Source organism: Coturnix japonica, chromosome 2 (genome assembly GCF_001577835.2).
Source record: "Coturnix japonica isolate 7356 chromosome 2, Coturnix japonica 2.1, whole genome shotgun sequence".
In the NCBI taxonomy this organism is placed as follows: Eukaryota; Metazoa; Chordata; class Aves; order Galliformes; family Phasianidae; genus Coturnix; species Coturnix japonica.
The window spans coordinates 14,560,808-14,585,203 of NC_029517.1; the positions used below are offsets into that span (position 1 = coordinate 14,560,808).

At 42.3% G+C, this 24,396-nt stretch overlaps 2 protein-coding genes and 1 long non-coding RNA gene across 19 annotated transcripts in view; 2 read left to right on the forward strand and 1 right to left on the reverse strand.

The window, feature by feature from the left end:
• ABI1 (abl interactor 1) overlaps positions 1-4,387 on the forward strand; it is a 77,467-nt gene extending 73,080 nt beyond the window's left edge. For all 15 annotated transcript variants that reach the window (XM_015853240.2, XM_015853241.2, XM_015853245.2 and 12 more), the window contains 2 exons: positions 1,708-1,893; positions 3,340-4,387. In XM_015853240.2, coding sequence (XP_015708726.1) covers positions 1,708-1,893; positions 3,340-3,515 — 362 coding nt within the window. In that variant the 3' untranslated portion in view covers positions 3,516-4,387. The remainder of the gene's footprint in view (positions 1-1,707; positions 1,894-3,339) is intronic.
• Positions 4,388-5,355: 968 nt separating this feature from the next.
• On the reverse strand, positions 5,356-24,396 carry PDSS1 (decaprenyl diphosphate synthase subunit 1). Of its 3 annotated transcripts, XM_015853257.2 has the most exons (11): positions 24,249-24,396; positions 23,916-23,980; positions 22,922-23,045; positions 22,426-22,556; positions 16,196-16,337; positions 15,317-15,428; positions 15,120-15,229; positions 9,294-9,374; positions 9,035-9,148; positions 6,258-6,338; positions 5,356-5,649 (listed from the first exon to the last, which is right to left on the reverse strand). In XM_015853257.2, exons 1-11 carry the CDS (start codon positions 24,369-24,371, stop codon positions 5,509-5,511), a joined length of 1,224 nt encoding a protein of 407 aa, XP_015708743.1. In that variant the 5' UTR covers positions 24,372-24,396; the 3' UTR covers positions 5,356-5,508. The 3 variants fall into 3 exon arrangements, with proteins under 3 accessions (XP_015708743.1, XP_032298951.1, XP_032298950.1); XM_032443060.1 differs by lacking the exons at positions 22,922-23,045; positions 23,916-23,980; positions 24,249-24,396 and adding an exon at positions 17,822-17,919 and having other exon boundaries at positions 22,426-22,538; XM_032443059.1 differs by lacking the exons at positions 22,922-23,045; positions 23,916-23,980; positions 24,249-24,396 and adding an exon at positions 17,822-17,916 and having other exon boundaries at positions 22,426-22,528.
• Positions 17,915-19,430, forward strand: LOC116653019. The gene is made up of 2 exons (XR_004306380.1): positions 17,915-18,647; positions 19,199-19,430. It is a non-coding gene; the product is annotated as an uncharacterized LOC116653019 (long non-coding RNA).

Sequence of the window (24,396 nt, forward strand, 5' to 3'; positions counted from 1 at the left end):
ATCTTCACTGTTGAATAAATACAGCCTTTATTAAGGTAAGGATTTCTCAGCATCTCAAAGGATTGTTGTTCAGTACTTTTCTTTTCCTGGCTGGAGCTGGATATGAAGGGTAGGAGTGCATTTTGTGAAGGATGTGCTGAAAAGAGCACACGAACCCCGTGTGTTTATAAATAGTGCTGTCATGTGCCTGTGGTGTAATAATGAAGCCTGCCCGTGAGTGCTGCTCAGTAATGCAGGCAAGACAGAGCGCTCAGTTGGACAGAGACTTTGTTAGTCTGTCTGCAAGTGACATCACTGGGTTTCTGTATGGAAGAGGAATTGCTAACACAGTGGCAGCCGCCTCCTGACACAAGGCTGTGGGGCACAGAGCTCAGCTAGCCACACTGCGGGGAGCTGTGATTGAGGTGACAGCAGTGCCTTGGGGGGCTGTGGCCTTCCACCATCACAGCACAGCCTCTCTGGCACAGCTAGAGCTTCAGAGCTGCCCTGAGCTGTGTTACTGACCAAAGGTTAGTCACTGGTTAGTAGTGGCCAGGCAGAAGTGAAGAGCATTAAAGCAAACAAATGTAACTAGCAATAGCTAGAGCTTGACTCCATGCTGTGTACTTTCCTTGCTTTCCAGCTTGTCTTTCTTAAAGATAGCAGTGCTCTAGAGCACATGCCCTGCTCTTTCAGTTATGCCCTCTCAGAGCAGAGGATTTCAGCCTGTGTCTGTGTTTCATATGCAGACTCCCAGATTGCTTGTCATTAAATCCATGTGCCTATGCAGCAGCACTGAGCTCGGTGATGGTTCCTTACAGTAACTCCCACCCAGGTTGTGTGTAGTGGCCCCAGATCCAGGGAATGAGATGGGCAGCCTGGTGTCTCGCATCTGAGATCTCTCTCCTCCCTTTGCTGCTGGTTACTAAGAACTGTTTGGAAGAGTGGTTTGTTCCATAATGCCTTTCTCTTTTCCCTTTCCCAAAGCAACTTGTGCTGGTTGGAGAGTCTCAGGGCAGGGATTTGACATTTTGGATTGCTCCCTTAATGCCTTGAGCACTTTCTCCCAAAGAGCAGCAGCTGCCTGTTGTAGTTTTCCATTTGTTAACGGATCCTGGATGTGTGCATACACACAAGCCAGTCTGCGGGATGCTGATCAGTACAAAGCTTTTCTTCCGCAGTAAGATTGCTTGGCTTTCTCCCACTTGGTTAATTCTGAAGCCCAGTCTCATCCCTTTTTGTGATCTATACCAGATCTTTTTGCCCTCTTAGGGATAGCTCTGAGAGAAGGAATCCAAAGAAGCAGTGTTCACAAACAAATGGAAGTGGTTGTACAGGCTTTGTGCAGAACGAATTGTGCTGCTGGCTGCCCAGCAGCTGCTGCTGCCCGGCTCAGAGGGTGCTGCTCGCAGTGCTCCCATAGCTTCCGCTGCAGCCAGCCCTCAGCATGGCCGGCGAGCAGGGCTGCCCGCTGCTGGTGTTCAGCTTATGCCGTGCAGCATGTGCTTTGACTCTAGTAGCATCTCTACGTAGATCTGACCACTAATAATGAACGTAGCTGCGTGTTGTAGCTGTTAATACAAAGCCTCTGTTTCTAATCAGTGCATGGTATTATAGCGCATGCTGTGTGTTGTCATCCCCTCCCCTTTTATTTACAGTCTACAGCCTCAGGTTTGTTTATATCTGCACGCTGGTTTTCATGTAAAAAAACTTTCCCAACGTTTCCAGTTGCCGATAGCCCGACTCCTCCCCCCCCGCCGCCCCCCGATGAGATGCCAATGTTCGATGACTCCCCCCCACCTCCACCCCCACCCCCTGTGGACTATGAGGACGAGGAGGCTGCTGTTGTGCAGTACAGCGATCCCTACGCGGATGGAGATCCTGCCTGGGCGCCGAAGAACTACATAGAGAAAGGTAGGAAGGGCTGCAACTGTGTACCTGCAGCACCAGGGATTAATGGTATCTGAAGGGGGTGAATGACTAAGTTTGGTCTGATGAAAAGTCATTGTCCCTGCTAGTCAGAACTCGAAGCGTTCTGTTCTTAGTTTGTCAGTGGCTACACCTGATGTGATAAAACATAATCCTTTTAAAGAAGGATTATAAAATATCTTCAAGCATTCTAGAATAAAGGGATAAAAAAAATATAGCAAAACAGTTATGAGAAGCAGATATGAATCCGATGGCTTTTCATCTTTGCTAAGCTGCTGGACTGCATCTGCGGCTACCTCAGGGCTGCTGAGCAGTCATCTAGAAAGAGCGCTGCACAAAGCCCAGAAAGCCCATGCTCTGTCCTGTTTTATCCCCCATCCAGCTGAAAAGCCAGCGAGAGCAGACCATGAAGCTTTTTGCTGTGAAATGTAGTGGGCCTTCCATGGAGACAGTGACAGGACAAGGAGGGATGGTTTTAAACTGAAAGGGGAGATTTAGGTTAGATATTTGGAGGAAATTTTCTTTGAGGATGGGGAGGCCCTGGCAGTGGCTGCCCAGAGAGCAGGGGGTGCCCCATCCCTGGAGGTGTTCAAGGCTGGATAGAACGGGGCCCTGGGCAGTCTGAGCTGCTGGGTGGGAGCCCTACACATTGCAGGGGGTTAGAACTGGATGGGCCTTTAGGTACCTTCCAACCCAAACCGTTCTGTGAGTCTGTGAGACATACCAGTGAGTCTGCATCAGCAGACTGTAAATGTGCTTAGACATAAACTCATACAATAAACATTTCTTCCCGCGAATGACTGATTTCCTGCCCATGGAGCTGTCTCTTTTAGGGCAGTGACCAGTCTGTCAACAGCAACGCTGCAAGTTTTCTCAGGCCCTGGCTGGTACTGTCATGTGCATGCAATGTGTCTGTGGTACCATCTTGGCAGCAGCGGTGGAACTGCTGTGTTCAGTCCTTGCTGCTGGCTGTACTGCATGCAGGGCATGGTATAGTTGCAGGGGCTATTGTGTAAGAAATGTTCCTAGTGGTCTTCTTCTGCAGAGTGATTTTTTTTTTAAGGCTTTCTCTAATCAAGATATGCAGGGATCGATGCCTTTGGGGCAGTCTGAGCAGAAATGAACACCACATTCACTAGGCCCACCTAGTGCATAACCCAGCTTATAGGTGGCCATATGCACTGGTGCACAGCACCCCAGCCAGCCCATGCCAGAAGGCTTAGGAGCATTTAGTGCAGTCACCACCCACTGCTTATGGGCAGCCAGGACTGCAAGAAAGGGGAGAAGTCACTTTCTGGACTTGATGTTGAATGGGAAAACTGTGAATTCAGAACAGAAAATGCCAGGATGGCAAACAAGTCTTTACAAAATATGATGATGCTGAGGGGTGCTATTAACATAGTGCTAACATTTTCCCTGTTCAATCCACAGTTGTTGCTATATATGACTATACAAAGGACAAAGATGACGAGCTGTCGTTTATGGAGGGTGCAATCATTTATGTGATAAAGAAGAACGATGACGGCTGGTATGAAGGAGTTTGCAATCGAGTAACCGGCTTGTTTCCTGGGAATTATGTTGAGTCAATCATGCACTATGCCGATTAAAATTGCTTTTCCAAGTTGGGTCTTGTACTCGGTCATACCATGATTATTTACAAGGGGTAACTAAAAGCTAACAGAATTGTCTTAATATACTTTCCAAAAAATGTGCCCATTTCTTCAGGCCATACTGTTTTAATGGTATGATTGAATGTCCATCTCTCTGAGTCTCTGGGGGCAGTATGTCTTACCTGATGGCAATTTGTAAAACAAGCAACTGTCTATAACTGGTTATACTTATTTACTTACGCATTGTTAATTTTATGACCAGCCTAAATATTCTGGGGAAGTAGGGTATAATATTTAATGAACCATGATTCAGATTGTGCCATTACATTTTTCAGTACAGCATGGTAACTAACACTACGTTAGACTAACATATTAAAATCTGGATGAGAAGTTTAATGTTAGTGCTGGTCATGTTACTTTTTGTTTAGACTCTTTGCTCATTCTTGAACTATATTTGTTTAAAGCATGCATACAAACTTATGTATTGAAATATACTTTTTTAAAAATCCAAGATGCTTCCAATTGTTGTAATCTTTACCTGGAGTATTCTCACTAAAGTCTATTACGATGAGTTGTTCGGGTCTAAGGTGTCCATGTGAATCAAAAAAATGGGTGGTCTTATGTATGTGTAATTTGTACCCAAGTTTTTTTAATAAGTAAATTTACATTATGACTTTTTCCATTCATAAATATATAAGTGAACCAAAGGTCTTGTCCATTACTTTGTTGGTTGGCTTGACAAAGAAGTTTGGAATGCTAACGTAGCAAAATCACGGCTGTGTTATCCCAGGCAATGTACTAAAAAGCAAATGTTTGTAACATGACTTTATCACTGACAGAGGGCAAATAAATTAGATATGAAACCTGAATTACCCATTTATACAAACTCCTAAAAGTTCTTTTCTTCCAGTGTCAGTTTTAGCAAGAGTTGAACGTAGTTATCTAGATAGAATGAGTTGACACTGTCTGTAGCTGACATTTCTCAGTGGAAACTGTGTCTGGACGTGGTAGTGTGCCCAGCTGAGCAGAGACAGGGGGCTGTGCTGCAGATCTGACAGAGAGGAAACAGCCAGAACAGGACGAGGATTCCTTTTACCTGGCATGGAGCAACACACTTAAACCATTTGCATCAAAGGATAACAAGCAGAGATAGCTAGAGGTGATACTTCTGTTCTGCAAATACTGTGGTTTAAATAACCTGAAAAGGAATGCGGTAGTACTGGATAATTACTGTAATAGGAATGTGTCTGTGACTTCAAAGCAGTCTTCTACTGAGAGGGCATTGGATATTCTCTGTAAATGAGTGATGGAAGATGATGGAGTTGAAGCTTTGGCTGGCTGTTGAATCATTCATTGTAGCGTGGGTTTGAAATACTAAACCTTCTACTTTCCCAACTGCTGGCAAGTAACAACCAATAACATACCTGTATTTCATTATGAATTGGAAACTAGTTACATATACAACCTATTCAAGTCTACACGCTATCTGTTGTTATAATCTCTTCCCCTATACACAATTCCAGATACTTCTGTAATTTAACAGCCAGGGAAGCATTCAAACTACCTCTGTTGAACAGATAGCAACATGCATGCTCTGTTTATTGTTGTGAATGAATGAAATCCGGAGCAACTTCAATTTTCATACACTGATTGATATTTATTCTCATTGTGGCCTTTGTGCATCAACATGTAAACATCTGCCCCTACCCCACAATTAACAGCCCCCACTAAAACATTTGTACAGCATGATCTGATTTGCTCTGAACTGTTTGGCTTCCTACAATAAAATACTTCCTTTTTATTTTTTAGAAAAAAAAAAAAAAAAAAAAANCCCCCCCAAAAAAAAAGACAAACAAAAAAACCAACAAAAAAAACCACAAAAGTTTCTTAAAAAAATAATTTTTGGTAGCCTGCGTTGGAAGCAAATAACTTGAAGGAAATGTAGGCACAGTCTGGTAAGTAGCTGCCAGAACGAGTGCAAGGAGTTGTCTCACTTGTCTCGCATGAGTACCATTTCTGTCAGTTGAATGAGGGCTTCTCTTTCAGGGGATGGGCGCAGTTTGCTGATCTCTCTCGTGGCTTCGTGGCAGTAGCGCTGGGCGAGGTAGGTTGTTTGCTGCACACCGTCACTCTTATGTAGGGAGAAAATTAAGCGCAGTGCATAACTGAGCGGCCCTTTCCCATCTTTTACCCCTTATAATTACAGTGGGTAGTCATAAAGGTTTTAAAGTCAGTACCCTGAACACTAAGTTATATGCTGAGGATGTAAGGGAGAGGATTCATTCTATATCCATTGAATCATAGAAGCATAAACAAAACCTCATGCTGTGCTGAGTAGATACGTATTAATTCTGCACAATTATTCACTCTTTTCACATCAGTCAACTAAAACGGGAGCGAGCACTGCACTGCAATCATTAGTTACTGCTTACATCAGTCACTGGACACAGCGACTCTTCAACTGAAGGAACTGAGTTAATGCATGAGCTTTTCATTTTCATTAGGGAGATTTTCTGCTATTTGAGGATTAATGAAACCCAACAATCTATTCAACCCAGTAACTCACATTTCTGTTAAAACACCGTGCCAGTTCGGCAGCTGTGGAGCACCAGCACGGCACCAACATGTACCTCACTCGCTTCTGAACATCTATTCACATAATGCAGCTGCTGCTCTGCTTCAGACACAGTGAAATTCCCTTCAGCCCTTCAGGAAGGAAATATCTGACACCGTTCCTACCTGCAACACGTAATTCCGAGCACGTTCAACATCTCCTGGCTTACTGAATCGTCTCATTATCATGGCATTCATTTCTGGAAACTAAACACAAAGAGAGAAGTTTTTAATGCTTGTGAGTAGTTCTCCACGCAGCAGCTGTCTGTGCTAAGGTGGAAAAGAAATGAAGTACAGCTGCCATTCCCTACTATTGCAGCCCCTACAGCTGTATTGCAGCACACTCACAGTTACCTGCTTTCCTTGCACACCTGTGTTATGGAACCACATATGTACGCACTCCTTGTTAGGGAACAAGTGTGATATCCCTCACTGTTGTGACACCTCTGTTACTCAGAGATGCTCATTGCGGAGGATACATTTAAAAGTTCATTGGTGACTCACAGCCGGCTTTCTCTGGATTCCAGCTTTCTTCCCATGTAATGACAAGTTAATTGCAACGTTCATATTATCCATATTTACAGTGATACAGAATTTACAGGCATTCGCTTTTTATACCTATGCTCCAAAGAATATAAAAATTCCCAAACCTGTAATGAAAAGCTATTTCTAGCAGTTACACAGATAAGAAGGGTCGTTTATGAGCACTTGACAAGATCGGTTGTTATAAGAATGAACCTTCTTTCAGCTGCAGGACTTAAAGAGTAACCTGAGAAGTAGTGTACAGCAGGGTGTTTCTTTAAGAAAAAGAAACCCCTTCCTCATGGTATGAACCATCCTGGAACACAGTACAGACAGGGCTCACGTTGAGATGAAGCGTTGCTGTATTAAGGTCACTCAATGCTGCGGTGCAAAAAACTGCATCTCAGCAGAGGATGGAGGAGAAGAAGAAAAGGCCGTCATTGAGAGCCGGACAACATTCAGAGCACAAGTGCGGCTGTTGGCAAGACAATGTGAGGACTGCCAGATGAATTAAAGGGTGTGCAGGACAGCGCTAAGACTCATGCCAAGAGGAGACAGCCTATAAGTAACAATTTCATTTTGGATTATCTTCAAGTCCTCTCTCAGGACTTTTTATTCTCAGATAAAAATAGATGGAACAGCTTTCACTAGCGGCACAGATAAGCATTTAGCTCCAGATTTCTTTTTAGCACTTCTGCTTTGTTTATATATCACTTAAGTCTGTAGTGCTGTTCTTCTGGTTTCTTGAAAACAGCAGGAAATGTTCAGCAAAGCCTTCCGCTTAGTGAGGAAATCTTTGCAAGACGATCAAGTTACCTTTCAATGCAAGACCTTCTCATCTACCAGATACAAACGAGTGGAAGTGTTTAAAGTGACCTATGGTGATCAAGTAAGACTTTGAAATGAAGCAGATGGTTTTTTTGTATCTCCATATTATTTATCAAATGCAAGTAATTAAATGATAAGTGACCCTGAAAGAGACAAACAGCAAACCCAAGGAAATCTGTAGAAGAATAATTTTAATTTAAACACTGCGATGTTCAACACCCAAAAGATGGTCAGCCACTATTCCTCTGCCAAGTCCTGGTCAGTGTCTTTGTACGACATCCTCGCATCTCCATACTATCCCGTACTATACTATATACTATATATGTAGATGTATACTACATCTATCTGTAGGTAGATAACAAATACCACTATACAACTGCACCCTCTTTCTGTACCTGTCTCTGACTGTCCCTTTAGACAGCTCAGTTGCTGCTGACTAACAAGATCCTGCTGCTCACCAACAAATTCTGCAATAACAACTCCAGAACAAGTCAGTATGCCCGATGACACGCCTGTGGGGAAGAACTGAGCACAGGGAGGGAGTTGTTCTCAGTGTGCATCAGTCTGCACTCCCAAGCAGCTGATCCTCCTCCCTTTCCTGTCTTTTTTGAGATGCGTGTCCTTGTAAATGCCCAAAGGATGAGGAAACAAACACATGAATACATTCCAGCCTCCCCCTAGGCTCTTTCTGTCAGAAAGAGGCCAGTAAATGTTAGAAAGTTGTTATTTTTTAAATAAATTATTTATATTTTTTCCCATCTCAAGCTCTGAGCAATTCCACTGAGAGAACACAGCCCAGAGCTCTGACTGGAACCAGTTGTACTACCCAGCTTATCATGGAGCATGGAAGGAAGGACTGCTTTCTAAATCCCAGATCTTTCCTCAGGTAAAGCAGAAGCCTGAGCAAGGTGCATCACACCAGGCTTTTTCCCTTCTATGGATTACTACCAATTTTGATGTTCTTCTCGGTGCTTCTGGTACTTCTGCTTCCTTTCCACTCCTGTAAATTATTCTTGTGCCACTAAAAATCTTGACCAATTTTAAACCTATCGAGGTACTCCTTTCACTTACCCAAACTACTTTTACATTTACCTCCAGCTGCACAACTGTAAAGAAAGGAAAGCTTCTCATGTTTTAAGCTGTGCTCCAGAATGGATACAAAGCCTAGAACCCGACTAAAATGTTATGTAGGCAGCCTATGGAGAACATGGCATTTGGGGAAAGAACACGAGCAAGCAGCCAATGTGCAGAAAATCTCCCTGGATACCTGCACCTTTGCAAAGTGTGGGCAGTTAGGGCAGCAAAAGAGTAATGCTTCTGTTGATACAAGGGGGCTAATGGTAAGAGTCGTTGTGGAGGAAGGCGCTTGTCAATCTGACAACACAGGCATGTGCACTCAATTCCAGTTGATACTGAATGCACTGATTGTTCACATGTGCCCAGGCCGTGTTCATCATTTACACTGTAGAAGTGATGCATGTGAGCTGGGTCTCTGTGTGGCTGTGAAGAGCCATGTATGCTTTTTGGTTTGGTTTGTGTTTCTTTTAACTTACCTGTCGACATGCAAACAAGACAGGGCCTGTGGCTAAGCCAAGCTTGAGATCTGCTGCTGCTGGCTTCCCAAGATGGTCAGCACATGATGTAAAATCCAACACATCATCTATTAGCTGCAAGGAGATAACGAAGGTTAGCTTAAGGCATTTTTGTAAATCCTTGTTAAAATTACATTTATAGAAAGAATTAAGACAGCCCAGGTCAGTTTGTAAGGCATTTGGGAGGTTAAGATTCCCCTTATTTCAACAAAAGCTCTACCTGAAAAGCAATGCCAACGTTTTTCCCATACTGGTATGCAATCTCGTGAACTTTGGGATCGGGGCAGCCTAGAATTGAAACCTGAGAAGAAAAACAAAACAAGTGAATAGAAAGGAATAGAAAGGTTCAGCCTGGAGCCACTTCTGGCCTGTGACCAGAGCGTGACACAGCAAACACCAACAGGGAGAATCTGGGAAAGGATTAAACGCTGACTCAGCAACACATTCTTGCTTATCTCTTGGATACACACAGCAGCCAAGCTTATTAGGAAACAAAGCTGAGGAGCAGTGCAGTATTAAGGATATATTCCAGTCTGGTAGGAGATTAGCGTTATTAAATATTCATCAGTTAGAAATTATAATGCACGGATGGAGAGAGAAGAAATAAAGATGCATTGCACATGCAGGCTAATAGTCCTATCCAGTCCAGAGACAGAGGAATTAAATTTATTACATTTATAAATCAGCCAGGGGATAATTGTAAGTCAGACAACAGATAATTGCACATTGCATGCCTCATAAAAGACCCACAAAAGTGGAGGAGTTGCACCCACAGAGGAGGGTCAGTTGAGATAAGATTATTTTTGAGGGTGATGTTATCAGCCTGAAACAGAATTGCTCAGAAGGCACCTGATAAGCCTGCAGACAAACGTATCAAGGGATAAATGCAAAGAGAAATAAGGGAGTGAATGAAGAAAGTGCACCGAGGTGAACAAAAGTATCACAGGACTGAGATAAATGAACTGAGCACAGATAGAGGAACCAACTACTTGAGAGAGAGCTTTTGCTGAATAAACTCCACGAAACTGAAATACGGATTGAGGGAGATCTGGGAACTGCCTCAAAGGGCATTTATGCTTTTGCACTTATCCATTGATTGCAGAATGAGGTTGGCTACGTTAAATTGCTTTATTCCCATCCTCAATTAAGCTATTGGGAATAGGGGACAAAACCCATCCAAGTCTGCTTGGTGGAAGGGGTGAAGATGCATTTTATTTACTGCAAGACTAAAAATACGCTATGAAAACCAAGTGACATAAAAATGAGTATTTAACAAAGATAATCTCTGTAAGGAATATGAATAAAAGGAATCTCCAACTAGAAGCAGGTCCAGGAATAGCTGCCAGGGTGAACAGGAAGATGGAGATATGAAACAATGTTAGATGCTGAAGGATCGATGTATTGCATATACCCTCATAATTATGATGCAGTGGATACAAAGTTGGAGACTATTTCATGCTTCGGTGCATTCTGTAACTAAGCACCAGAAAATTCCCAGTTGTACCTTCATGGATGGGTAGCAGCAGACCCCCAGGAGCCTGGGTCTCTCAGCCATTAACATCTCGCTCTTCCCAGTTTTATTTAAGAGGACGGCACAGCAGGGAAATGACACTACCTCTGTCTATTCATATGACATTATAAAGGCCATTAAAACAGTGAGCTACAAATATGGGGCTCTCAAGTGGGACTTGCTAGAGACTGTCCAGCGAGAACATCTTGCCCTTGTACCCTCCTTCTGAAGCTTTTCTCTTAACTAGCAATATTTGCCCCTCAAAGCTAAAATCATCTGCTGCTGTGCAGTGCCTAGCAAACCTGTGGTGCTTCTGTAACACAAAGATCAGCAAGGCAGAGGAGCTGCTTTTACCCCGTGCCAAAGAAATCTTTACATACCACCAGATTTAATGTAAAGAATTAAAATAATTCCATAGAGCGGTATTCAATTGGCAAAATCCTGCTTGATGGCAAAGGGTCGGAGTGGGGACAAGCTGACATTGGGGGAGGGAGGAAGGGCCACACCTGGAGAAGAGCTTCCTCCTTTAAGCTGGGAGGTCAAAGCAAAGCTGTTCTTTGGGAACACTGACATCACCCACACAGAGAATTATGGCACTGAACGTGTATTTAAAGAACAAAAGCATGAGTCCTTTACAGGAGAAAATGCACCGCTGCAAAAATGAATTCTTGCGTCTTTACAGGAGAAGACCTTTCCATGTCCTATTCATGTTACAAGCGTCTCAGAGGACCAAAAAGTAAAACAAATCAAGCAGATTTAATGGACCTATCGTGACTCTCTTACCACGACCACACCATAAACCTGCAGACATGACTGGGTCTGGTCTGCCACAGGGCTCCTCCAGGATCCAGTATCTAAAACTGCTCTTACAGATTATTGCCCCCAAATGGACACTCACTGGGATGCAGGCAAGCTTGTCCCAGTCAGGCCGCCACTGTGCAAGCAATGGGAGTCACCCCGAGGCCATGCTGGGATAATAGAATACATTCACAAATAAAAGTCAGTGTAACAACATGAATATAATTATGTACGTTTAAGTGATAAAGCTGATGCCTTGGAGGTCATCCTATAGCTCCCAGTGTGGGGGTTTGCTGATTAAACATTTAATCTTGCAAGAATTCAGACGTGTCCTCCAGTAAATCCCGATTTACAAAACCTTTCCTTATATCAAGCGGAACAAATTCTTCAGAAAGGTTCTTTGAATTCAGCCAACCAACTCAGTCTGCTTGGTATTATTTCAAACACACCTTTCAAGATAAAAAAATTGTTTCCAATCTTTTGTGTTACATGTGAAAATACAGCAGCTGGGGTTTCCAATACTTGCACATCTGCACTGGTGACCCGTACACCAAACAGAAGGATCTGCTGCTGGGAGGAAACACGCTTGTCTACCATGGCACATGAGATGTTTGCTCTCCAACTCCCTGTCCTAGGCTGGGGTCCATCTTGGAAAGGAACAGTTTGGGTTGAAAGAGACCTCTTAAGGTAATCTGGTCCATCCATCTGCTCAAAGCAGGCTCTATTTCAGTTAGAACAGGTTGCTCGGAGCTGTGCCCAGCTGAGTTCTGACCATCTCACAGGGTGGAAATCCCATGCCCTGTATGGGCAACATGTTCCAGCATTTGACCAAACTCACAAATAATTTTTTCTCAATGCCTAATAGAAAATTCTCATGGAAAAGCTCTTCCTTTCACCCTGCACCTCCATTTTCTCCTACACTCTGACACAGCTAGAGACAACATGAGGATTCCCCTTCAGCTTTCTCCACTCCAAGCTGAAGCCAACTCTCATTGTGCTGCGTGCTCTGTCCCCCAGCCATCACTGAACTCACCCAACAATGTGAACCTTGGCCTTGTATGAGGGAGTCCAGCTTGGGTACAGTACTGCCAGTGGGGTCTGACAGGCGGAGCAAAGGAAACCAGCCACATCCCTTCATGTGCCTGCAATGCAGACCCTTATGCTTTTAACCTTCACTGCCACAGGGCCCACTATACTCCAGCCTCCTCAAATCCCCTTTGGTAACTCTTGGGAAGGAGGTTAGGAAGGTCACACTGATCTTGCAACAAACGTGTTTAAATTCCTGTTTTGAAAGTGTGTTATGCAAAATATAAATAGCTTTACAAGGGTTAGGAAGTCATATTAAAGCACGATTACAAATACAATAAAATGAGAACCTGCTGAATGTATTTTGCCATCTCCAGTCTGACTGATGACAAACAGAAATTCCACTGCAGACTTATCATTCATTTTTGAAGCAGTCACCTGCTGTGATTCTCTGAAAAATGCCCTTCAGTCACTAAGCCTTCAGTGACCCTCTGGGCCATCTGCCATCATTTCCCTTTGCAATGTATTACTTCGGCTGCAGCTTTGGTAACATTCTCCCATGTAAAACTATGGTAGAAAGAAACTGAGGACCAGGATGGCTCTAATACTTTGAACAGACTGCTCTGTCAATTAAAAATAAATAGTAATTGCTGTCTTAAAGGACTTTCGATAGAAGTGCAGTGCCTTCGAGATGCAGAAGGTATCAGAAGCATTGAACAGACGAGTGCTGACAGACCAGTGATTACCTGGCTCAGACATTTTACCAGGAATACTCTGCATTCTTCCTTCCCAGTGTACAACTCTAAGATGCCTCCTGAACTAGTTTGACATTCCAGTTAATATTTGTACTCAGTTATGCACCAAGGCAAACCAGTGTCTTTTCCTGTCATTAAAAGGATTTGAACTGAATCTGGTGACACACTCACCCAGTTACGGCTGATGTTCTGTAAACCCATAATCTCCCTCCTTAGTTCTGTGCCAGAAAATAGGACGTGAGTACTCTTTATTCCCCAGCTGAATTTCCTTTCAAGCTGCAGTGATGATCCTGGTGATCATCCTAACTGACAGAACTCCCTTCTGATTTATGGTCAAAATCATATAAATGGAAAAAAACAAAACAAAAACCCCAAACTTTTCACTGCTAAAAATACCAGCAGAGTTCTCCTAATCCATGAAATAGAGGTAGGCATGCGTATACAAATCATGGATACTGTGTCCTGCAAGTAAGATCTCACCTTAAGGACAAATGCCTTCTTTGTTTCAATTTATAACATAAATTCTACTACAGGAACTCAGCACTGGAACAACTCAGAACAGTTACCTGAAGAACAGCACCCAAGCACGTGACCTTCCCATTCACCAGCATCACAGCTACAGTATGGAGATAAGTGCTTAAATCCTTAATTCTTCTGTGAATTATGAAAAGGAAAAAATTCCAAATAATAGATTTGTAAGACTCCCCTCAGTGGGACGGTGACCCTTTTCCATGTAGGTTCTATTAGGATGACTGTCAAAGCTCATGTAAAATCTTTGTGAGGGTTTTTTGGAGGTAGCAGAAAATAAATGATGTGATGCTCCTTAGCACTCCAGCTCCCACTAACATAAAGGAACTGCAAAGGGAGATTTTTGCCTGGGTCATACTGTCACCAATACAAGCAATCCAGGAAATTTCTTTTCTCCAACCAGAAGAATCTGTATAATGAAAGATGTTTTTCCCCCCTGCAAAATGTGTGCCTCTCATTCTACTCGATTTTCCAGATAGAAGCAATTTTCAGCTGATGTCTATTGCACAAATATACAAGTGCTCTGGAAATAGAGGAAGACTGACATGGGTTTCCAATCTAATACCCCCAGAACTCTCTTGCTATGCCATACACCAGCCATAATTGCTTCCATTAAAAAAAGAGAAAGAAAGAAAGAAAGAAAGAAAGAAAGAAAGAAAGAAAGAAAGAAAGAAAGAAAGAAAGAAAGAAAGAAAGAAAGAAAGAAAGAANAAGAAAGAAAGAAAGAAAGAAAGAAAGAAAGAAAGAAAGAAAGAAAGAAAGAAAGAAAGAAAGAAAGAAAGAAAAGAATTTAAATATTATATATAACTCAATGAGGATAAGACTATTGCTCAGCTTCTGCATTTTCTGCACTATGACTAAACAAGTTTTTTTTAATAAGGACATCAGTTTGAATCAGATCCTTCTGTAGTGAATTAACAGAACTGGTTGTCATGTAGAGTTAGATATAGCAACGCCCCAGACAAACCAACACACACTTGCTTGTGTTTTTTGAGAATATAATGTGGAGTATATGCAAGTGGTTGTTTTCTCCCACTGCTATAATTCAAGATCCCAGTCTGCACTGATGGGTGGGACCAAATGTCAAAGAAGTCTTAAAACCAAATTACAGGATGGAGAATTCTCATCTGACATTAAAAAACATTGCCTCAAACTCACAGAATTTCATAAATTTGAGGCTGCCGCTGTGAGCCCTGCTCTGAATATCAATAAATCTGTGCATGAATATAAAACAGGAAGAAACGAAAACCAATATTGGAGGCTACACAGCTGAATTAGGATGAACTGCGCAATCTCAGACTCATCCTGGCAGAACACCGTCTAGAAGCTTTACTTCGGAGAGTCTCCTGAGAAAGCAGAAATAATCAGGAGCAGAGCTGTGAAGTTTACAGTACAGTATGTTAACTTTAGAAGAGACAGACGTACATACTGCTTTACAACTGTTTGCTATCAGACTCGCAGTCTTCTTAAAAGTCTTCTCGAGGTAGTGAGCAAATCTCTCGTTCTCATTTTCCTTGGAACCCAACTGGAGGAATTCACCTGAAATTTTGCACAGATGGAAGTTTTTATTTGTGGGTTTATGGCTGGAACAAACAAGTCTGAAGATAAAATGGAAAAAGACCTTACCACGCACCAAATCTTCAATCACCTGAGTCAGAACAGAGACGATCGTAGTGTTTCCAATTCGTGCTAAAGCTAAGGAAGCAGCTGATAGGATGAAATCACCAGCTAGAACTGCCTAAGAGATAAAAAGAGAAGAAAAAAAGGAAAAAGAAAAATCTTTTGTTTTCCTGCAGGTATTAGTATGGATAATAATAAAAATAAACTTCCTTTATTTTTGGCACACCTTCTCACACCACATCATTTTCCTACATAAAGCATACATTTCTCAATGTAACAGAGAGAAAGCAGAAAACAGCTAGATGGTAAAATTGGAACCATTTCTCAGTTCCTATCTTATACTGCTGGTTAAATTCTTCTGCATAAGTAGTGCTCTCCCTCTGTGCAACATCTGAACGCGTTTGCGTGTTAAGTTTGAAGCATTTCCTCTCTATCTGACTGTCCTGCTGTGACTGTTACGCCGTGTCAGCTCTGAACTGCCTCCATCAGTTCTGATGTACCAGTAATTATCTTTTTTCCTCACATGTTCTGATTAAGGCCTTCCTTCATTCCGTGAAGAAGCAGCACTCAAAATATCCTCACACTGACTGGAAAATGTTTTGCATTCATTACTGAAACAGTCTAACCTACTGTGTTTAGAATGAGGTACAACTTCAAAAGAGAAAGACACGGGGAACTTGAGAGCATTAAAAGTCACTCAACAATCACAGCTTCTCTAATGCTTCAATAAATTCAGTAGCAGAACACTCATTTGTCTTACCAACAATCTGGACAAATGCTTCACACTTTGGAATATCCCAAGGCTGTGCCCAGAGATACTAACACAGCAAAGAGCCTGGATGTTTCTGCTTTGCCAGGACTAAAACACAATCCTTCCATCCTCACCTTCCTCTCTCCCCAGATCTGGTTGACTGTCATTTTTCCTCTGCGAGAATTTGCATCATCAATAACATCGTCATGAACGAGGCTAGCCGTGTGGATCATCTCTGCAATTATGGCCACAGAGCGCTGGCTTGCTTGCACCTCTCTGAAATAAAACACAAGATTTGATATTTAATTAAATATATTTTGTGTGCTCCAGCGCAGCTACAAGAAATCTCTACAAAAACCACGCAAAAACATATTTTGCTGAAAATGGCTGTTGCAGCTTTTCCATGGTCTGAACCCCACCTTTCAAACCTGAAATTAGGAAGACAAGAGAAAGTAAGAATATGTTAGTACAATAAGCACAGCACCACGTTTCCATCCTTATTAGGCCCTTTTCTGTCTTCCTGCATTAACAGCATTGCGAAACTCCTCAGTTACTGACTGTAATCCTGCTAAATCCAGACTGCAATAAATAGCACAGCATTAAGGATGCTTCATTCCAAGAAGACAGAAATCAGGAAAAGGGCAGAGAAAAGGATGCCAAGTAGCTCTGTAGCAGGGTTTAAAGCTTTCCCCATCTCCCTGTCGCTCTGCTACAAGATGCAGCACCACAAACTCTCCCAAGATGGTTAACACTACAAAGTAGCAAGTTGGAGAGATCAGCATACAAAGAAAACATTCATTCTGCATCTCAATTCATAATTTGCTGATCTTTTTATCTTATCTGATTATCCTAAGACTTCAGAGGTTCTTCAAAAGCCTGAGGAGTTAATCAGAGTTATACTGCAGTCACTTTAGGGCTGTAAACATGGACTGCCCAACACCTAAGGAAATTCAACCTTTGGGAAGACCCAACACTGATGATTCATCTCTCAGTAGTTCACATCTGCTTTATTTTTCAAACTAGGTGAAAAAGACGCGGAAGAACATAAAAAACAACTACCTAGGGATCAAGGCTGGCACAATGAACACAAAAGAGCTGTACTAGCTCAGAAAAAGCACCATCTACCCTACTACCCAACTGCCCCTGCCTTGTTTTATTATCTATATCATCTCTGCTCTTGTCAAAAGCTGCATGCAGGATCCCAGAAATGCTTCCCCTGTAGGCCTTGCCCTATAGCCCTAATAATCCCACACAGATGAGAAAAAAAGAGAACAGGTAAGATTACTTCCGATATATAAACACCTTTCTTACTTACAGTATACAATTAACAGAGCAAATACCACTATTTTCAAGCAGAAGAGAATAAGAAGTGAGAAGATCTGAGACAAAGCAGAAGCTAATCATTTCAGTTCAACTGAATGGAACCTAACATTTTCCACTGCCCAGTCTATTAAAATCTAATGATTAATCACAAAATGAAAGAACATCTTGCAGTCTGCTGACATAACACAGTGTTCTGACACCTACCTCTATGCAGAGCTATGCATTGCTGTCAGTGGGAGTTCTACATCCTGAACAATAGCAGGATGTGTGGCTCACAGGCTGTGAAAATGTAGCTTTTGAGTAAAACAGAAACAAGAGCTGGAAACCTTCATAGCTGTTTGATGGTACTTCACTGTGGACTTGTAATTTAGCCAAGTGCTACTTCAGCCTAAGCAGTTTTCAAGAAAAAAACGTTCTTACTAAGTAGGAGAACTTACCTTCAAACAACTGTAAAGGTCTCCAGCCTCTTTCATGCTCGGGTCTCCTTTTGGGGACTCCCTTTCTCATTAATTATGTCAGCAGACTGGACTTCCTGCTGGGAAGTAGCAGTAAAGGGCAACACTCACAGACACGCCAGTATTTCAGTGGTATGAATGCAGCACAAGCACAGACATTTCAAAAACAGGTTTTGAAAACTCTGTTTTACAGTGCAGTTCATTTCTGACAATGACCAAAAATGGCACGGGACAGCATAGTTAATGTGTCTGGCTTCTTACATGTTATATATCACATATGATAATTCAACCTGGAGGCTTTTTACAAAACTGCTATTTCTGGAAGTTCTCCAGCAAGTTTCTTCCCATCTCTGGCCAGAAATTTTCCAATAGCTTCCTACAAACAACGTGTGAGAAAAAAAATGGGATCAGAGCATGCCTGCTTGAGGGAAAACACAAAAGAAATGGGATCTTCCTTATTCCCTGTCACTTTTCATTCTGCTCCGCCTGCAAAACAAAAGCAAAAGGTACCGGCAGTAACTCAGGTCAGGAGGTGACTGGATCACGAGTCCGTTAAGTGCAGCGATGCCATTTTTAGGTCATTCTCAGAATAAAGGCACCCCAAGGTGGTATATATTACAATTATAATCTACATAACCATAACTTCATCTTTTAGAAATGAATATAATGTGCAAGTCCTTGACCACATTCTATTTTTTCAACAGGATCCTCTGCTTGATTCTGCAACAACCATTTACAGGCACACAGTACCACAGGGAACCAGAACGTGTTTCAGATGCACTGAACAAGACCAAGGCTGATCTTACAGGTGATCAAAAAATAAACAAAGCTTCTGCCTCCAAACCAACACAACATTAAGAGCTACAAGGTACTTTGCAAAGCGTATGCCAGTAGGTAAATGATGCCAGTTACAAGGCAGGAAAGTTGCAACAGAACTTGCAAAATATCTGTTGTACAATCACAGTCCTCCAAGTATATTTCTGATGTTAAGTTCACGTGACTAAAAGAAAGTAGCACTTTAGAAATAGCCTATGGCACAGAAGGACATTACAAACCAATGGAAGAGTAGAGAAGCGATGTGTTAACCAGGAACAAATTACAGAACTACTGAGAAACAGCAAACAGTAGAGGCACCTGGCAATGAAGAAGGAAAGCACAGAGGGCGTGGGTTACTGGTAGATCCCCATATGATAGGAAATATTCCCTCTAGTTTGGCTACGTCATTATATTTAAATATTTAGCTTACCATTTTGATGGGTTTATTTCCCATTTTTTCCTCCCTAAACATTCTGTGCTCACTATTTTCTCTATTGAGATGCCCATGTACTTCCTTGGCCTTCTCTTTGTCTCTCATTTCAGTTTCGGAAATAGACAAAAAGTCCTATTTACAAACACCTCTGGAGAATATATCCTAAATAGAAGCAGAGGTCCCGTCAGGGGAAGTGATAATTCTGTGAAGTTCTGCACACAGGTTTTGTGTGAAGAAATGTCAGAGGATGTGTGAAACTGAAGGATTGTATGACCGCAGCTTCAACTCTTTACAGTAATTTTCACTCTCACACAAAGATAAGTTGCTGTCTTTAAACAAAAACAACCAAAAAGCAAAGACTCAGTGTTGGACTTTTGACAATTGGGTCTTCAAGGGAAAGAGAAAAATAAAACCATACTAGCACAGAACAGCCTGAATGCTTTGGATTTTGGATTCATTATGGCCTTGTATAACCGTCATTTTCTTTACAATGACTAAAACAAAGCAACCTTACTGTAGAATGCCGGATAACCCTCTAGGTGCAATCTAAATAGTTAACCTAGGTGAATGAGAGAGCTGGGCAATCACCAGCAACACAAAATTTAACAAGACCGAGCGTTGGATTCTGCACCTGAAAAGGGGCAACCTTGGCTACTACATACAGAATGGGGGGTATGGCAATGGAGAGCAGCACTGCTGAAAGAGATCTGGGGGGTCCTGGTTGACAGCAAGTTGAACATGAGTCAACAGTGTGCCCAGGCAGCCAGGAAGGCCAACTGAATGCTATGATACATCAAGAACAGCGCGACCACTGGGCGAGGGAAGGGACTGTCCTGCTCCGCAAAGCACTGGTGTGGTCTAAGCTTGAGCAGGCCGCAGCTTTGGGCACCACAGTATGAAAAGGAAATAAACTATCACAGAGTGTCCAAAGAGCTACAAAGAAGGTGCCATCTCAAAAAAACAGCTAAACAAAAAAAACCAAAAACCTGCAAAAACAAACAAGCAACAAGAGAGGCAGACTGGAAAACAAGAGTTGTTTTTTCTCTTCTCAGATCTACAACGAAGTAGCAGAGTAGAAAAAACATGTGTTTTCTTCTCCACCCGTACATCTTCCCTTATGAACAGAAAAAGATGGAAGAACAATTTGTCACTTGGAAGCAGTAATTCTGTAAGAAGCAACAATAATGAAACTACTGTCAGTGTGACCTGGAGGTATACATATAGATGAAGCAGGTGTTAACACACAACACAGCTCAAGAAACTTAAAAGCAAAGAGAAGAAAATGCATCTGAAACTTCATCAATCCACAGTAACTAAGTATGCAAAATATGAAAGCATATTCTTTCACATGGCCTACCAACCCTCAAGAGATGTTGGACATAATGCAGCAGTCAAAAGGCTTGCATAAACATATATGAATTTCAATTATAATCAGAGTCTTTGAGAAAAGAGGCATGAAGCAAAGAGGAAGGTAAATACCCTGGGGTTTCATTCTCTTCTTTTACTGAAACCTTCCTGTTCTCCATACTCAGAACTCCATTCTAAAAAAGACCCATAAACAAAAGAAACCCAAGCATGACAGACATGACCGAGATGGTGACTCGGCCTCTTCTCATAAAAGCTACACTTAAACTAATGAGACTTTTAAACATCAAGCACAGTTTGGAGGTGCTGATAATAACTGTGAGAGATGTACAAAAGCTGTCAAATGACACAGGTATCTATAAATCAGTGTTGGTGCTGAGGGTTGGCTACTTGACTTAGTCATATGTAGCATTCAGAGTCTGAGATCACACCATCTCACCAGCACAAGGTAGATGCCAAAGTGGTCCTGACTGTTTAAAAACAGCAAAATGCATGGACAAATATATTTGCATGACATATACATGTTAAAAGGCAGCAAATATTATTTTAACAAATAAAAGCAAATGCAGTTCCTCCTATGGCTACTGATTGTCTTTGATTAGCTGATCACATTGGATGTTATATGCTTCTTCACATCAGTTCTGGATTTCTTAGTATTGCCTGCACACTAACTAATTTTATTGATAAGCTTCTCATACAATACTTTAGAATGAGATAGAACTATCTTTTCCATTATTCTGACCAGAAGGCTGTTCCAAAAACTCACTGTTGACTTTGTCATCATCACACTCACGCCAACAGCACCTCATTAAAATATTAAGCAAATCAGTGCTGTGACAAAGGATGTCCCTGAGGACTTTCAGAAATATTATTTCTTCTTTTTACATCTTTGTCACTGTCTCAGAGTGGTACCGTACAGAAAACTGAATAAGGCTGAAGTTCATTGGTTCAAGACAAACTGGCACACGTATGACAGTATATTGCCAATTCTTTTCTTTCTCCTTAGAAATTATACTCGCACAGGAAGGGAGAAAATGTTACTGGTAAACTGGGAAAGGTGCCATATCAAGCCACAAAATATATGCTGTGCTCTAAAAATCAAATCCAACAAGGCACTAAGTCGTCACTAAGGAGATGATGGTGCAGTAGCTGGGAAATCCCTTAAGATCAATAAATTAGACAGGACACTTCTGGATAGGAACCAAAAATTTCATACTTGAAATTCTATGAGAGAAGTCTGGAAACATAACTGAAATGCAGAGAGAGCTCCAGACAACATTTTACCTCAAAACACAAGCAAAAGTGATGGGAACATGTGGAAAGAAGTACCTGTTGTCAGGCAGAGCAAGGAGCGATGTTCTACTCTGCCAAAACGCCTCAAACTGAAAATCATGAGGATAAAGGCAGAATCTTTGAATAAAGAATCTGACATTAAAGCACACAAATCTGCCCCCAGAGGTGGGAACCTGACTGTCTGAATGTCTCACAGCATCAAGTACAATTGTACTACCTGCTTGATGGCTTTTGTGTGTAATAACAAGAATGCATTATGAAAGTCCCTTCTTGCAACTAAGTTCTCCTGTCTGTACAAGAGTTTAACAGCTACAAAAATGGCTACAACTGAAGAACAGTGAATATAGTTTCCAAGAGCGTTACAGATTCTAACAAACCATCTAGGTAAGAAGCTACAAATTTGCTAAAAGCCTCACCATGATTTGACAACATTGTTTTCCATCACCAGTTACAGCCGTGGTACAGCCCACAATTTCACACCTCGAAGCAGATAATAAAACCAGTAGTCCACTTCGCACTGCTAAATCCAAAAATACATCTTCAAAATGGAATTTAAACTCAGGCTTTATTGAGGAACATTTTATTTCCATAAAGTTACTAAACATATTTTTGTGGAAATTCAAGAATGACGCATTTCTACTATGACATAAGTCCATATACCCAAGAGCAACTGACTCACCTGGAATTGCTATGGTGAATGTTGCAAGCCCTTGCCATCAGCACCACAATCATTGGTCGAAAGGCCTTTCCTTTCCCATCAAAGTAATATTCACACATTTCCCTAAGTTCAGCAGTAGATATAAGTAACTCCTACAGAAAGGAAAAGATGATACCAACGTTAAAGTCACAAAGCCCATCTTACAGTTTAAGCAGTATGCACATAAAAGGTTATTGCCAGTATTCATTCCACTCAGTGTAAGCTGACGTAGTTTTTACTTTTCGTTGTAATCTGAAATAGAATTGATGTATTCAAGCACTGTAAGTCAGGATAAAACAAAAACTACATTCTGGTTCTACACAATATGTCAGAATGTGCTCATCACTTCCAGATCAGTTTACAAACAGCTTTTCATAAACATGAAGAACAGTCCTTAAGTAACTACCCTCCACTACAACGGCTGCAGTTAAAGTCAGAATCATTACAATATCCCAGAACAGTCACCAAAATCCCTCACCTTTTTAATATCCTCATAGAGATTCTTCAAGTCTTTTCTGCCAAGTTGAAAAGGGTCTTGGTATTTTTCATCGCTAACTGTCTTACTGCAGCTGCACATTCGGGCTGTACTTGTATGATAAAACCTGGTGACAGTGTTTTTCAAGAGTAACATCGTTAAAAGCCAATTTCCCTTGATTCCACAACCAGAAACCTTTCAAAGCAAACCCTCCTCCCTTCTTTTCCCCCCAGACCCGCAACAATAAAATAGTGGAATAGCTGAAAGATAAACGCAAGGCATCAAAATACTCATTTTAGCTAACTAATAAGGAAGGACAGCAAAGCTACTTGGTGATGATTATAGACTTTTTGGAGCGAGCAAAGTGCAGCTTTTGGAAACCAATAATCACCATCCTCCGCACGCACTCATGCACTTAACAGATTACAGAAGTCTCCTGGGTAGCAAACTACTCTGCTCTCAGCTTATTCCTTTTGAACACACTGTACAGTACAGCACAGCGTACATTTGTAGGTGAAGCCTACAAACAGTTATTCTGCCCATTTCTTCCCACTCTTAGACAAATGTTCCTGGCTTGGATTTGAAAATTCCCCTTTACACACCCAGCAACATGAAATGGCCCAACCCAAGTTATACATTAAATCAATTCAGTCAGTATCATGATCCCCTGCGGCAACAAGGGTCAAAGTTCTACACACAAGGTGCACGATACCTGGGCCTCATTACATCTTTATATTCCCTGGAGCTGAAGGTCACGGTTCTTAGTGTGTGTCATTTTCCAAATGAATGTAATGGTCTGAAATGAGCTCTGCCTATTGCCCTCCTGAATGGAGGACTCGGACTCCAGCCTAACACCACAGCAGTGGTCTACATGGAATTAGCCGAAGTTTTGCAGCAAATAACCTACTTTCAGTCCATGCTTATGGCTCACGGTGACTACACAGCTCACCCAGAGCCTATGTCTTTACCCACCATGGAACGAGGCTCTCCAACTTACCGCCAAGGTACACTGCGCAGCTTCGGAAATGACCACACTGAGCTTCTTTGGGGACAGTGACACATCTGAGCAAAGAAAAACCAGGCTTCGTTTCAAAACCAGGATTTAAAATGGACGGAAAACATCTGGTTATGAAAGCACTGTGTCATGGTTATGAAAGCAAGCCTTCAGCACCGCGCCGCGACCCCAGAGCTGACGGTGTCCCCATAAACCCTTTAGTAACCCTCGGTACGGCTCGTACCGCCGGGCCGCACACCCGTCACTCGAGCCGCCCTCCCCGTGCCCCGCCGCCCCATTCATCGCCGTTGACCTCCACGCGCCCGCCGCACTCACCGCGGCTCGCAGCGCGGTTGCTCCGCGTGGGCCGAGTCCCGTCGGGCGGCGGGGCGGCGCGGGGCCGAGCGGCGGCGCCCGGCGGCAGGAAGAGCCGCACCGCCACCACCAGCTCAAGGCCATGCTGTCCCCGGCAGCGCCGGCACCG